At 50.9% G+C, this 13,497-nt stretch overlaps 1 protein-coding gene across 6 annotated transcripts in view; it reads right to left on the reverse strand.

Annotated features, from left to right (window-relative positions):
- The window catches only part of INPP5J (inositol polyphosphate-5-phosphatase J), a 53,796-nt gene extending 43,411 nt beyond the window's left edge, over positions 1-10,385 (reverse strand). The window contains exons 1-4 of one of the 6 annotated variants that reach the window (XM_029571234.1): positions 10,155-10,385; positions 7,427-8,139; positions 6,255-6,362; positions 1,638-1,746 (exon numbers count right to left, since the gene is read on the reverse strand). In XM_029571234.1, the coding sequence (XP_029427094.1) occupies positions 1,638-1,746; positions 6,255-6,362; positions 7,427-8,139 (930 nt within the window). In that variant the 5' untranslated portion in view covers positions 10,155-10,385. Of the gene's footprint in view, positions 1-1,637; positions 1,747-6,254; positions 6,363-7,426; positions 8,140-9,501; positions 9,925-10,001 lie in introns of those variants that run through there. The other 5 variants (XM_029571238.1, XM_029571233.1, XM_029571237.1 and 2 more) reach the window with 5 other exon arrangements.
- Between the last annotated feature and the right edge of the window lie 3,112 nt (positions 10,386-13,497).

Raw genomic sequence — 13,497 nt, forward strand, 5'->3', positions numbered from 1 at the left:
AGAGAGAGAGAGAGAGAGAGAGAGAGAGAGAGAGAGAGAGAGAGAGGGTCAGGCCTCACAGAAAATAGGAAGTCTGCATCTTTGACTAATAAATGTTTTCTGAACTACATTTTAAATAACTATTTTAAAGACAGAATTTGTATTCTATTTTGACAAATACAAGTGTGCAGAATTTTTTATTATGCACAGAGGTTGATATTCAAAAGCCATTTAGGCAAATAACATAATAAGTTATCCATCTTAATGGTTTACCCAGCTTTAGCCAGATAAGAAGAGGGTGTTCTGGTTACAGGTGGGAGGCGTTTCGGGGCAGCGCATAAGATCTTCGGAGTTAGCTGCTTAATCACTGCTTGGCTGGAAGGGCAGTCCTAAGCTGTTAGACATCACCAGCTAACTTGAGGATAGCTGGTTGTGCTGCTGAATATACCCTGCTAGTTAGCCAGATATGTTTATCCCACTTAACTGGCCGGCCTGCACAGGGGCTGAAACTGGACCTCAGAATTACCCCAGAAGTAACCAGATGAACATGATCACATACGCCCGGTTCCCAGGCACCTACACTGCCGAAACGCTGCTGCAATGCAACTTCGCTCAGACTGCTGAGCTGTAAAACGTGAAACTCTGGAGGGGACTGGAGCTCCTACGACTGACACCGCCATGCTTAACGTCCAGTCGAAACAATCTTCATACCTGGGAATTGGGGTCACCCTGAGAAGGCTGTTGATTGGTGGAGTGGGGAGGGAAATGCATCTCGGCTTGTTCTTTGCCACCCTCCCCCACAAGGAATGACCCCAGCACTGTCCTTCCCCCCCCCCAGGCTTGTGCTCCCTCGCTCCACCTTCAGCTGAATCCCAAGTCCTGGAATGAGGGCTTCAGGCCGAGCTGTGTGTGCCCCCCTCATGCTGCCTGCAGTGGCTGCTCCAGGCTCACCCCCGGGAAGGTGAGATGGGCCAGTGCTTCGGCAATTGCCTAGAGTGCCAAACTTTTGGGGATGGCAAAATCCAGACAGTGCGAGGCCCAGAGGGGAACTGTGCCAGAATCGATCCCAGAAGAAGGGAGAGCTGTGCTGGAGTCCCTGCCACAGGGAGGAGAGAGCAGTGTGCTGGGGCTCCGAACTGCACAGAGAGGCAGAGGAGGGAGGAGAGGAGAGGCCCACGGCATTGCCACTCCCCTCCAATGTTACAGGAGGAAGAGGAAAGGGTGGTAAAGAGGGATCAGTAAATCTACTGTGCCATCTGAGATCAGGGGGCGGGGTGGAGGAATAAAGACAATTAGGATGAACTGGAGCCAAGGAAGGGACACTCCTCTGCCACCTAGATCCTCCCTTCCCTTCATCCCAGGATACCCTCCCTCCCTCCCCCCCTTCCTGCAGATCCACTCTCTAACCTAGGACCACCCTCTCTTCCCTCCTGAATATCCCAGAACATCCCCACCCCCCCCATCTCCACCCCTGATCCTTCCTCAGATTTCCTGTCTCTCCTCCCACACACAGACATCCCAGATTCCCATCCATAAAGCCTCCCCAAAAGAGCAACTTAAACGTTATGGATAAAAGCAAGGTTGGAAAACAAATTGATTATGCAAAATTCATGGACATTTACATTTGCATAGTTATGCATATCTGCAAACAATCTTACCAAAACGTAGCTGAAGGGACTCAGTACATCCATGAAGACTTCACTCCACTGGTCTGTAAAGAGGGCATCCTTCAAACGTTTGTTTATCATGGAGTTCACCTCCTGGAGCCTGCACAAAGAGGAGGAAGGTCCACAAAACATCAGCACCTACGGTAGCTGCTCCTCACGTCAGCCCTGCTGCTCCAGGTCACGTCTCCAGGTCCCAGCATCAGCGCGCCCTCCCACCATATCCCAAGGGAAGCACTGCGATCTGCAGAGAATGGGCCACTCCCGCTGGACGCTAGATTTACCATCACATCCGAGGAGAAAAACTTAAGAACCTAGCGCTGATAAAAGGGTCACGAGAGAAAATCAAGACATGCAATCAGAGACCATGAAAAGGGGCGCCACCAGCTTGATTAAAACAAGATTCCCAGCGCCTCCTGCTACACGATGTTACCTGTTTCTATTCTCCGAGCTCCAGAACGAAGCTCTCTTTGCCAAAATGCAATTAAGAAGAATACTAGTAGTAAACTTAAGAGATTGAGATCATATGCAATGTACCCTTGGCTTACGAGCAAGGTTAATTCCTGTCTTCTGCAGACATTATCTCATGTGAAAGAACACTCTGCCTTTCCACCTGCAAGCACCCTCCCACCCTACCCCAGGAGAACACTCCACCTTCTCCACCTGCAAGCACCCTCCCACCCTACCCCAGGAGAACACTCCACCTTCTCCACCTGCAAGCACCCTCCCACCCTACCCCAGGAGAACACTCCACCTTCTCCACCTGCAAGCACCCTCCCACCCTACCCCAGGAGAACACTCCACCTTCTCCACCTGCAAGCACCCTCCCACCCTACCCCAGGAGAACACTCCACCTTCTCCACCTGCAAGCACCCTCCCACCCTACCCCAGGAGAACACTCCACCTTCTCCACCTGCAAGCACCAACCCACCCTACCCCAGGAGAACACTCCGCCTCTCCACCTGCAAGCACCCTCTCACCCTACCCCAGGAGAACACTCCACCTCTCCACTTGCAAGCACCCTCCCACCCTACCCCAGGAGAACACTCCACCTCTCCACTTGCAAGCACCAACCCACCCTACCCCAGGAGAACACTCCGCCTTCCCCACCTGCAAGCACCCTCTCACCCTACCCCAGGAGAACACTCCACCTCTCCACTTGCAAGCACCCTCTCACCCTACCCCAGGAGAACACTCCACCTCTCCACTTGCAAGCACCCTCCCACCCTACCCCAGGAGAACACTCCACCTCTCCACCTGCAAGCACCCTCCCACCCTACCCCAGGAGAACACTCCACCTCTCCACCTGCAAGCACCCCCCCCCCCCTACCCCAGGAGAACACTCCACCTCTCCCACCTGCAAGCACCCTCCCACCCTACCCCAGGAGAACACTCCACCTCTCCACCTGCAAGCACCCTCCCACCCTACCCCAAGAGAACACTCCACCTCTCCACCTGCAAGCACCCTCCCACCCCTACCCCAAGAGAACACTCCACCTCTCCACCTGCAAGCACCCTCCCACCCTACCCCAAGAGAACACTCCACCTCTCCACCTGCAAGCACCCTCCCACCCTACCCCAGGAGAACACTCCACCTCTCCACCTGCAAGCACCCTCCCACCCTACCCCAGGAGAACACTCCACCTCTCCACCTGCAAGCACCCTCCCACCCTACCCCAGGAGAACACTCCACCTCTCCCACCTGCAAGCACCCTCCCACCCTACCCAGGAGAACACTCCACCTCTCCACCTGCAAGCACCCTCCCACCCTACCCCAGGAGAACACTCCGCCTCTCCACCTGCAAGCACCCTCCCACCCTACCCCAGGAGAACACTCCGCCTCTCCACCTGCCAGCACCCTCCCACCCTACCCCAGGAGAACACTCCGCCTCTCCACCTGCAAGCACCCGCCCACCCTACCCCAGGAGAACACTCCGCCTCTCCACCTGCAAGCACCCTCCCACCCTACCCCAGGAGAACACTCCGCCTCTCCACCTGCAAGCACCCTCCCACCCTACCCCAAGAGAACACTCCACCTCTCCACCTGCAAGCACCCTCCCACCCCTACCCCAAGAGAAACACTCCACCTCTCCACCTGCAAGCACCCTCCCACCCTACCCCAGGAGAACACTCCACCTTCTCCACCTGCAAGCAACCTCCCACCCCCCTACCCCAGGAGAAACACCTCCGCCTCTCTCCACCTGCAAGCCCCTCCCACCCTACCCCAGGGAGAACACTCCACCTCTCCACCTGCAAGCACCCTCCCACCCTACCCCAAGAGAACACTCCACCTTCTCCACCTGCAAGCACCCTCCCACCCCTACCCAGGAGAACACTCCACTCTCCACCTGCAAGCACCCTCCCACCCTACCCCAGGAGAAACACTCCACCTCTCCCACCGCAAGCACCCTCCCACCCTACCCCAGGAGAACACTCCGCCTCTCCACCTGCAAGCACCCTCCCACCCTACCCCAGGAGAACACTCCGCCTCTCCACCTGCAAGCACCCTCCCACCCTACCCCAGGAGAACACTCCGCCTCTCCACCTGCAAGCACCCTCCCACCCTACCCCAGGAGAACACTCCGCCTCTCCACCTGCAAGCACCCTCCCACCCTACCCCAGGAGAACACTCCGCCTCTCCACCTGCAAGCACCCTCCCACCCTACCCCCAGGAGAACACTCCACCTCTCCACCTGCAAGCACCCCCCCACCCTACCCCAAGAGAACACTCCACCTCTCCACCTGCAAGCACCCTCCCACCCTACCCCAAGAGAACACTCCACCTCTCCACCTGCAAGCACCCCTCCCACCCTACCCCAGGAGAACACTCCACCTTCTCCACCTGCAAGCACCCTCCCACCCTACCCCAGGAGAACACTCCGCCTCTCCACCTGCAAGCACCCTCCCACCCTACCCCAGGAGAACACTCCGCCTCTCCACCTGCAAGCACCCTCCCACCCTACCCCAGGAGAACACTCCACCTCTCCACCTGCAAGCACCCTCCCACCCTACCCCAGGAGAACACTCCGCCTCTCCACCTGCAAGCACCCTCCCACCCTACCCCAGGAGAACACTCCGCCTCTCCACCTGCAAGCACCCTCCCACCCTACCCCAGGAGAACACTCCACCTCTCCACCTGCAAGCACCCTCCCACCCTACCCCAGGAGAACACTCCACCTCTCCACCTGCAAGCACCCTCCCACCCCTATCCCAGGAGAACACTCCACCTCTCCACCTGCAAGCACCCTCCCACCCTATCCCAGGAGAACACTCCGCCTCTCCACCCTGCAAGCACCCCGGCCACCCCTTGCCTAGGGATACTCTGTTCTTATCCCAGGCTTTCTATAATTTGGTTACTGTTGTTTTCATGGTCTCCTCCGGGAGGTTGTTCCATGCATGCACAGCCCCTTCTCTGAATCAAGATTTTTCTGATGCCTGCTCTCCAGTTTAACCGCTTGGAGCCTCATACTGAGCTCTTGTTCTAGAGCATTCTTTCCTCTGAAAACAAAATCTGCTTCTGGTACGGGGACTGATTAGATTTTCCACTAATCGCATCCTCTTTGGAATAAAGCATATGTGGTATGCGGTGGGATGTCCATGCGAGGGGATAGAGAGGCCCCTTGAGTTTCTGGAGGGGGGGACGGACTGCTGATGCCCGGGCATGAAGAACAAAGCAGAAGCTCTCCAGTCCTAAAGCAGTTATTAGTGTCCTGGAAAAATAAAATAAAATGCCAGTTTGGTGTTGTCCAGAAGGTACCTGGGACCAGCAGTGCACAGGGGAGCAGGGGGAGCATCGATAATGCACAGCAGGGTCACATTCAGAAGGGGGAGTCTGTGCGGACACGAGGCTTTTCAAGCAGAGAGAGGCCGGGCATCCACACAGGATTTCAGGTACCAGGGAGAAGGAAGGGGGTACTAGGACTGCTGTATTTGGATATGGGAATGGATGCGCCAGATTCCCTGCCAAGGGAACACGCTGCGGGCCAAAAGATTTCTGCTAAAGAAGTTTGGTTACAGCAGACTTTTAAGTGAACCACCACCAAGTGTGGCAGCTGTTTCCCCGAGTCAAATCATGGCACCCCTACGGTCTGGCAGTGACGCCCACCATTCCCACTGCTTGGGAACAAACCACACCCACTCCAGCCCTTTATTTTGTGAGAATAATGAGGGGGGGGTGTTCCATGTGTATTATTTATACCTTGGAGGTATAGAAATGTCTTTATCTCTTCACTGTATATATTTAGGTCCTTTAGTCTCATCTCACAGGGATTTGGGTGCAAATCCTGCTCCATTTTGGTAGCCCTTCTCTGGACTGCCTCCACCCTATTTATAGATCTCCAGAACAGAACATGATATTCTCTGAGAGATCTCACCAGCAACCCACTCAACAGCATCACCACCTACCTTTTTCCTACTAATTATGCCTCTGCACCCCTTAATCCCTCTGGCTCTAGCCCCCATCTCAGTTACACCGCCTGTTTTGCTCTCCTCCCTAACCAGCATCCCTACAGCAGAGTCACTAACAATTCATCAGAACAGCTGGAGCTTCTCCACCTCAGTAGGGAAGACAGGCTGGCATATTCCCTGGGCAGGAATCACCTTTCCTCTTACCCGATCACAAACATGTCTGTTTTCCCATCTCCGGCATTCAAGCACAGAAGAGAAGTGATGTCACTTGGAGGCACGGCTGCGCCCACGTTCCAGGTAACTATGGTTATCCTGTCAGACAGACAGACAGACACAGTGAGAGAAGATTCAGGCTTCTCCTATGCAGTGCAGGCCACGCTGGACGATACATCCCTGATCTGTCTGCTTGGAAATACTGCATTGGAGCCACAAACACTACATGTGGACTGAAACCTTGACACGAAGTTTCACAATTAACAGAATCAGACCACTGTTTACTCTGAACCAATGACTTCTGCAACATGATGAGTCTGTGCTGAATAGTGCATTAAATTCTTCATCTACATGAATCACTAGTGAACACACTATGGGGTGTTATGAAAAGTGTGAGGGAAATTCTGAGAGAGCATATATCCACCTCATCCACACACTAGGTTGGGTTTTTCTCTTGCCTGTGTTCAGAAGCCTTCAGACTATATTGTTAAACTCCACTTCTGAAACCACGGAATGTAGTGAATATATCAGGGAAGCTACAAGCCGATCACTCTTAACCCATCCTATTGTGTTGAAAAGGTGTGAGCTTTAAAAAGCCTCCATCTCTACAGTTCACATTTGTCCCGTAATCTATAGTAATAAATTCATTATCTGCCTACACCTCTTGAAGACCTGCAGTTCATGCGTTTTTCCTGTCTTCTCTCTACCCATTTCTGGAAGAGGAGGGCTGAGTCTTCATGGCCCTACCATGGTGCCTGTGACTTTTTCTTGGCAGGTCTACCATTGCCTTCTGCAGCTCACAGCACCTGGTCTTCCCCAGTAGTCCCCAATCTAAGCAATGACTGGGCCTGACCTTCCTTAGCTTCCAAGATCTAACAATGTCTAGCTCTCCTAGGGCAATGTTGCAAAGAGATGCGAGCTACTTAAAATCTTAATATTACGAAATTAGATGTCAGCCAATACTGCTATCAGCTACATAGAGTTTCTTAAATTACTGATCTTGGGTGGTCATAATCATCCTCACATTACCCAGCACCCTTACCTTACTACCATATCCAACAAACTAGCATTCCCACTGACTAACGAGATAAAATCTTCACATCATACTGGGAAGAGAAGATGCTAGGGAGTTGATTATAGCCATTCCACATCTTTATTCTTACCTGAAATCTTCATCTGGTGATGATCCATCTGGTTCTGTTGGGATGGTATCACTGGGCTCTGCACATACCGAACCATCAAATGGGTTTGGAGATAGTCTGTTTCTTCCATGTGGGAATGATTCGGTAGACTCTGATCTTGAGAGGGATCCTTCAGAACCTAAGGAGAGTAGTTTACTGACTGATGCTGAGAGAGAGTTGCCTGATGTTGGCAGGGGAGAGCCACAGAAATGCATGGAAGGAGAACCTCTTGGACTAGACAATGGAGATCCATCAGGTGGGACTGAAGGGCTGCCAGAAGGAGATGGCAAAGATCTGTATTGTACTGGAGACAGTAAACCAGGTGGGCTCAAAGTATGTGATCCACCAGATCCTTCAGGTTGGGATCTGCTAGTCTCTCCTGACAGAGGCTGGCTCAGTGCAATTAGTATCCTGTCCTCTGGACCAACATTCTGAGATCCTTCTGGCTGGAATCTATCAGATGCTGAAGGGAAAGAGCCAACAGGAGATATAGGCCTGAATCCAATTGTTCCTAATGAAACTGGCCCTCCTAAATGGACTGCATTTGACCCACTGGATCCCTCAGGCTGGGATCGAATGGATCCTACAGGAGTAATTCTGGGAACGGGACTTGGGGCTTTGATAGAAGCTTTATCAGTTGCTACCTCAGATGCAGTAGACCCTAGAATCTTGTTGACTTGCTGAGTTGGTTCCATCTAGGCAAGAAGAGACAAAATAAGATTAGCTGGGACTTTGCTGTGATTTAGTAGTTTGCCATTTTTGGGATATAGATAGCACACTTATGCCCCTCCAAAACACAAAGACCAACAGATCCTATAAACCCCCTAATACAGCTACATTCCATAAACTCCATTCTATCATACATCACTGTTCCATAGAATCCCTACACTAATATAGTCACCTTCCATCAAACCCCATACACTGGAACACCTACCCACTATAAATCATACATTAAAACTCCACCTTATACCTCACCCTTCCTAAACCCAATATATGCAATACAATCCTTCACAGAAATCAGACTCCGTCTCTGCACTAGAATGGGTGCATTCAATAATCTTTATAATAGTACCTCAAGGATACACTATAATAGACTGTGTGCACATTTTGAAATTAACTGAAAATTACTGCGAATTCTGAAATCATCAACTTGGGAGAAAAAAATGTTTTGAAATGGCGTGGATATCAAAGGAGGGATAACATACAATATAACATGTTATGCCATAGTGATGGCATGGTAGAAGAGCAACTGGAGAGTGTCACTGTATACAGGAACCATGTAGAAAGGAATAGCCATTGTTAAGTGATAGGAAAGAAAAGCTTGCTAATTGTACATGCAGAAAATAGCAGTCAACCAGGAAGGACCTAAGAACTGCCTGCTCCAGGTTCTCTCAGACACTGAATGCTTTCTAAAAATAAAAAAAACTTTGAACAATGTTAATTATGCTTAGGAGAAGAAAACCCAAACAGTGTGCAAGAGCCGGAGCAAAAGGATACCAAAACATACAAGAAGAAAAGTCACAGAATGAGAAGAGAGGAACATGTGTGTGAGGAAGAGAGAGAAGAGGCACAGGGAGGAAGGAAAAAACATGGCAGATACGCTTAGAAAAAGATAAGGACTTCAGCTCACAAGTTCTGTTTAGAACAATATAAAAGCAATAACTATTCTACAACGAATAGACCCAATAAATCGATTAGTGTTAGCACCAAACCACTGACAGCTGTTGGTTTCTGAGCTCACAATAAATGATTTCAATTCAGTCAGATCAATCCATTTTCTATAAAATAATTTTAAAAATTCCCAGGTTAAAGCAGAATTAGAAGAAAGCTCTTTTATTAGGGACCTTCATTTTCAGTTTTTATTTTTCCCGGGAATTCGTCAGTTATTATAATGAACAAAAACAGGGAGAATAATCAGAACAAACAATGATAAGTTCCCGGGAAAAATAAAACTGAAAAGAGAAATGTCCCTAGTTATTATGCACTTGTTTGCTCTTTTTGCTTAGTCCACGTTTAAAGTTGCCCGTTCATGAAGTCGCATCGCTTCTGATTCCTACCAGAGAAAAAACGCACCCCGTTAAAAAGCGGGTTCCAGGCTTGAAAAGTATTCAGTAAACCGCAAAGCCATTCAAAGAAAGGAAGCTAGTGCCGTGGGCAGAGAAGACAACGGGTTCCATATCTTGCAAATAGCAGTTTGTTCCATTAATGGCTCCACTGCCGGGAGAGGAGGGAGAGCTAGAGAAGCTAAGAATAGAGGGGAGGGGGTGGAGAGGGAGTGCGAACAGGAAAATCAGGGAGCCTACGAGGGAAGGACAGGTGGGAGCGGGCAAGAAACAGGGACAGGAGGGAAGGAAAGCAAGTCCATGAGGAAGAAAAGTTTGAGTGACAGAATGAAAATAGGGCCAAAGGAAAGATGGAGGGAAGGGGGGGGAGAGAATGAAGAGATGAGTGAGGGGGAGGGCAAGGAAGAGGCGTGAGAATGCAGCAGAGATACAGTACGGCAGATAAAAAGATAAGGCTCAGGGCTCGCGCGAGCTGCAGCCTGACATCAATTAACCTCACACAAATACTGGCACAGTCTCTCCGATGGGGCCACATTCTGCTAATCAACAGACACAGGCACGACCCAGCAATACCAGAAGCTCCGTAGCACACACATCCTGCGATACGCGGCGGGGGGTGCCGCCCCTCACCCCCTGCCGCCCCTCACCTTGGAGCAGCCGCCGCCGCTTCCCCGCGGGCGAGCGCCGCGCTGCGGAGGATGCTCGGCCCCGCCCACCCCGCGCGCCACCTGCAGCCGGCCCGGAGAGCGGGTGACGTCAGAAAAGCAGTCAACCTGCCGAAGGATTTAAAGTCACAGGCGCCGGCAGAGCACGGGGCACGGGGCAATCTCCTTTTCTATTTCGCAAAACAGGAACTGTTGGAGCGTGGCGTTTGCTTTTCTGCATGTTAAGACAAGTCTGAGGGGGAAGAGAAGGGAGCCGGCCTGCTGTTGCACAAGTGACCGACTCACTCCAGCACCTTCAGTGTACGACTGACGCAAGCACCGGCCACTGCGCAAGTAGTTACAGGAAAGACTGAAGCTGGAGGGAAAACGCTCCCTACCCAGAATCTGCTTTAACTTGCACCAAAGGTTTGAAAGTGTTGGAAAAGCAACATGTCCGCTCATTTCCAAATGCGCAAACACTAAATTAACCAACATAGCATAATGCCCAGCTGTGATCTGCTTGCTGAGAATAGCATCATTCAAATGAAGCCTGGCACTATAATCCAAGCTCAGGCACTCACTGCTTCCATAACCACCCATCAGATCAAATGAAAATGCATTCGCGGGAAAAATAATGGCGGGGTTTTTTTTCACAGATCTTAGATAAACAGCATGAATGTTTTGGTTTTTTTTTAATTTATTTGCAAAGCAGGTTCCTCCTGCTGTTTTGGGCTTCCAGCTCAACCGGAGCTGTCGTCTGTTGGGTTAGGGCGGCGGTGAGCAAACTTTTAAAGCCACAGCCTCTTCCATCCATGCAAGTGGAGCCCGCCCCCCTTTTCCCTTAAATAAAACAAAATGTTTTGGTAATGTAAGTGCTCAGTGCATCCAACGCTACTTTTTTATTAAAAAAAAATAGTTTGTGTCTGCCTATACTCTTTTCTTACTAGCTGAAATCTGCAAAAGCTTTGCAGTTAATAAAGTGCCCATTGATTTCTTACTAGGTGCGTGTTCCTCACAGGAAGGAGATACTTCTATTGCCTAGAGTGGGCATTGGGGTAATACTATTTTACTATGCGTGCCCTATGGGTGCGTGCCAGGGTTTTTACATACGTACCCACAGAGAGTGCCCTATAGGTGCGTGCCAGGGTTTTTACATATGTACCCATAGAGAGTGCCCTATGGGTGCGTGCCAGGGTTTTTACATAAGTACCCATAGAGAGTGCCCTATGGGTGCGTGCCAGGGTTTTTGCATAAGTACCCATAGAGAGTGCCCTATGGGTGCGTGCCAGGGTTTTTACATATGTACCCATAGAGAGTGCCCTATGGGTGCGTGCCAGGGTTTTTACATAAGTACCCATAGAGAGTGCCCTATGGGTGCGTGCCAGGGTTTTTACATAAGTACCCATAGAGAGTGCCCTATGGGTGCGTGCCAGGGTTTTTACATATGTACCCACAGAGAGTGCCCTATGGGTGCGTGCCAGGGTTTTTACATAAGTACCCACAGAGAGTGCCCTATGGGTGCGTGCCAGGGTTTTTACATACGTACCCACAGAGAGTGCCCTATAGGTGCGTGCCAGGGTTTTTACATATGTACCCATAGAGAGTGCCCTATGGGTGCGTGCCAGGGTTTTTACATTCAGACCCACAGAGAGTGCCCTATGGGTGCATGCCAGGGTTTTTACATACGTACCCACAGAGAGTGCCCTATGGGTGCATGCCAGGGGTTTTACATACGTACCCACAGAGAGTGCCCTATGGGTGCATGCCAGGGGTTTTACATACAGACTCACAGAGAGTGCCCTATGGGTGCGTGCCAGGGGTTTTACATACGTACCCACAGAGAGTGCCCTATGGGTGCGTGCCAGGGTTTTTACATACGTACCCACAGAGAGTGCCCTATGGGTGCGTGCCAGGGTTTTTACATACGTACCCACAGAGAGTGCCCTATGGGTGCGTGCCAGGGGTTTTACATACGTACCCACAGAGAGTGCCCTATGGGTGCGTGCCAGGGGTTTTACATACGTACCCACAGAGAGTGCCCTATGGGTGCGTGCCAGGGTTTTTACATACGTACCCACAGAGAGTGCCCTATGGGTGCGTGCCAGGGTTTTTACATACGTACCCACAGAGAGTGCCCTATGGCTGCGTGCCAGGGTTTTTACATACGTACCCACAGAGAGTACGCTAAGGGTGCGTGCCAGGGTTTTTACATACGTACCCACAGAGAGTGCCCTATGGGTGCGTGCCAGGGTTTTTACATACAGACTCACAGAGTGCCCTATGGGTGCATGCCAGGGGTTTTAGATACGTACCCACAGAGAGTGCCCTATGGGTGCATGCCAGGGGTTTTACATACGTACCCACAGAGAGTGCCCTATGGGTGCGTGCCAGGGTTTTTACATATGTACCCACAGAGAGTGCCCTATGGGTGCGTGCCAGGGTTTTTACATACGTACCCACAGAGAGTGCCCTATGGATGCGTGCCAGGGTTTTTACATACGTACCCACAGAGTGCCCTATGGCTGCGTGCCAGGGCTTTTACATACGTACCCACAAAGAGTACGCTAAGGGTGTGTGCCAGGGGTTTTACATACAGACCCACAGAGAGTGCCCTATGGGTGCGTGCCAGGGTTTTTACATACATACCCACAGAGAGTGCCCTATGGGTGCGTGCCAGGGTTTTTACATACGTACCCACAGAGAGTGCCCTATGGGTGTGTGCCAGGTTTTTACATACGTACCCACAGAGAGTGCCCTATGGGTTCATGCCAGGGTTTTTACATACGTACCCACAGAGAGTAGCCTATGGGTGTGTGCCAGGGTTTTTACATACGTACCCACAGAGAGTGCCCTTTGGGTGTGTGCCAGGGTTTTTACATACGTACCCACAGAGAGTGCCCTATGGGTGCGTGCCAGGGGTTTTACATACGTACCCACAGAGAGTACCCTATGGGTGCGTGCCAGGGGTTTTACATACAGACCCACAGAGAGTGCCCTATGGATGTGTGCCAGGGTTTTTACATACGTTCCCACAGAGAGTGCCCTATGGGTGTGTGCCAGGGTTTTTACATACGGATTCACAGAGCATTCTAGAGCTCAGACTGGAGAGTGCTGAGAGCACAGAGGAAGTAACCTGATGCTGTGTGTTTAGCAGGAGCTGCAGCCCTAAGATGTATAGGTTTTGCAGTCTTTATTGTGAAAGATAGGAAGTTCAGAAGTGAATCAATCTTCCAACTCCTAATCTCCTCTTCACCTTTGTAATTTTGGCTGGGTAGATTTGCCTGGAAACCACATTGGGCCTGTTTGGAGATTTTTGTGTATAAGCAGGAGTTGTACATGAACTAAT

This window comes from Rhinatrema bivittatum, chromosome 11 (genome assembly GCF_901001135.1).
Source record: "Rhinatrema bivittatum chromosome 11, aRhiBiv1.1, whole genome shotgun sequence".
NCBI classification, from domain to species: Eukaryota; Metazoa; Chordata; class Amphibia; order Gymnophiona; family Rhinatrematidae; genus Rhinatrema; species Rhinatrema bivittatum.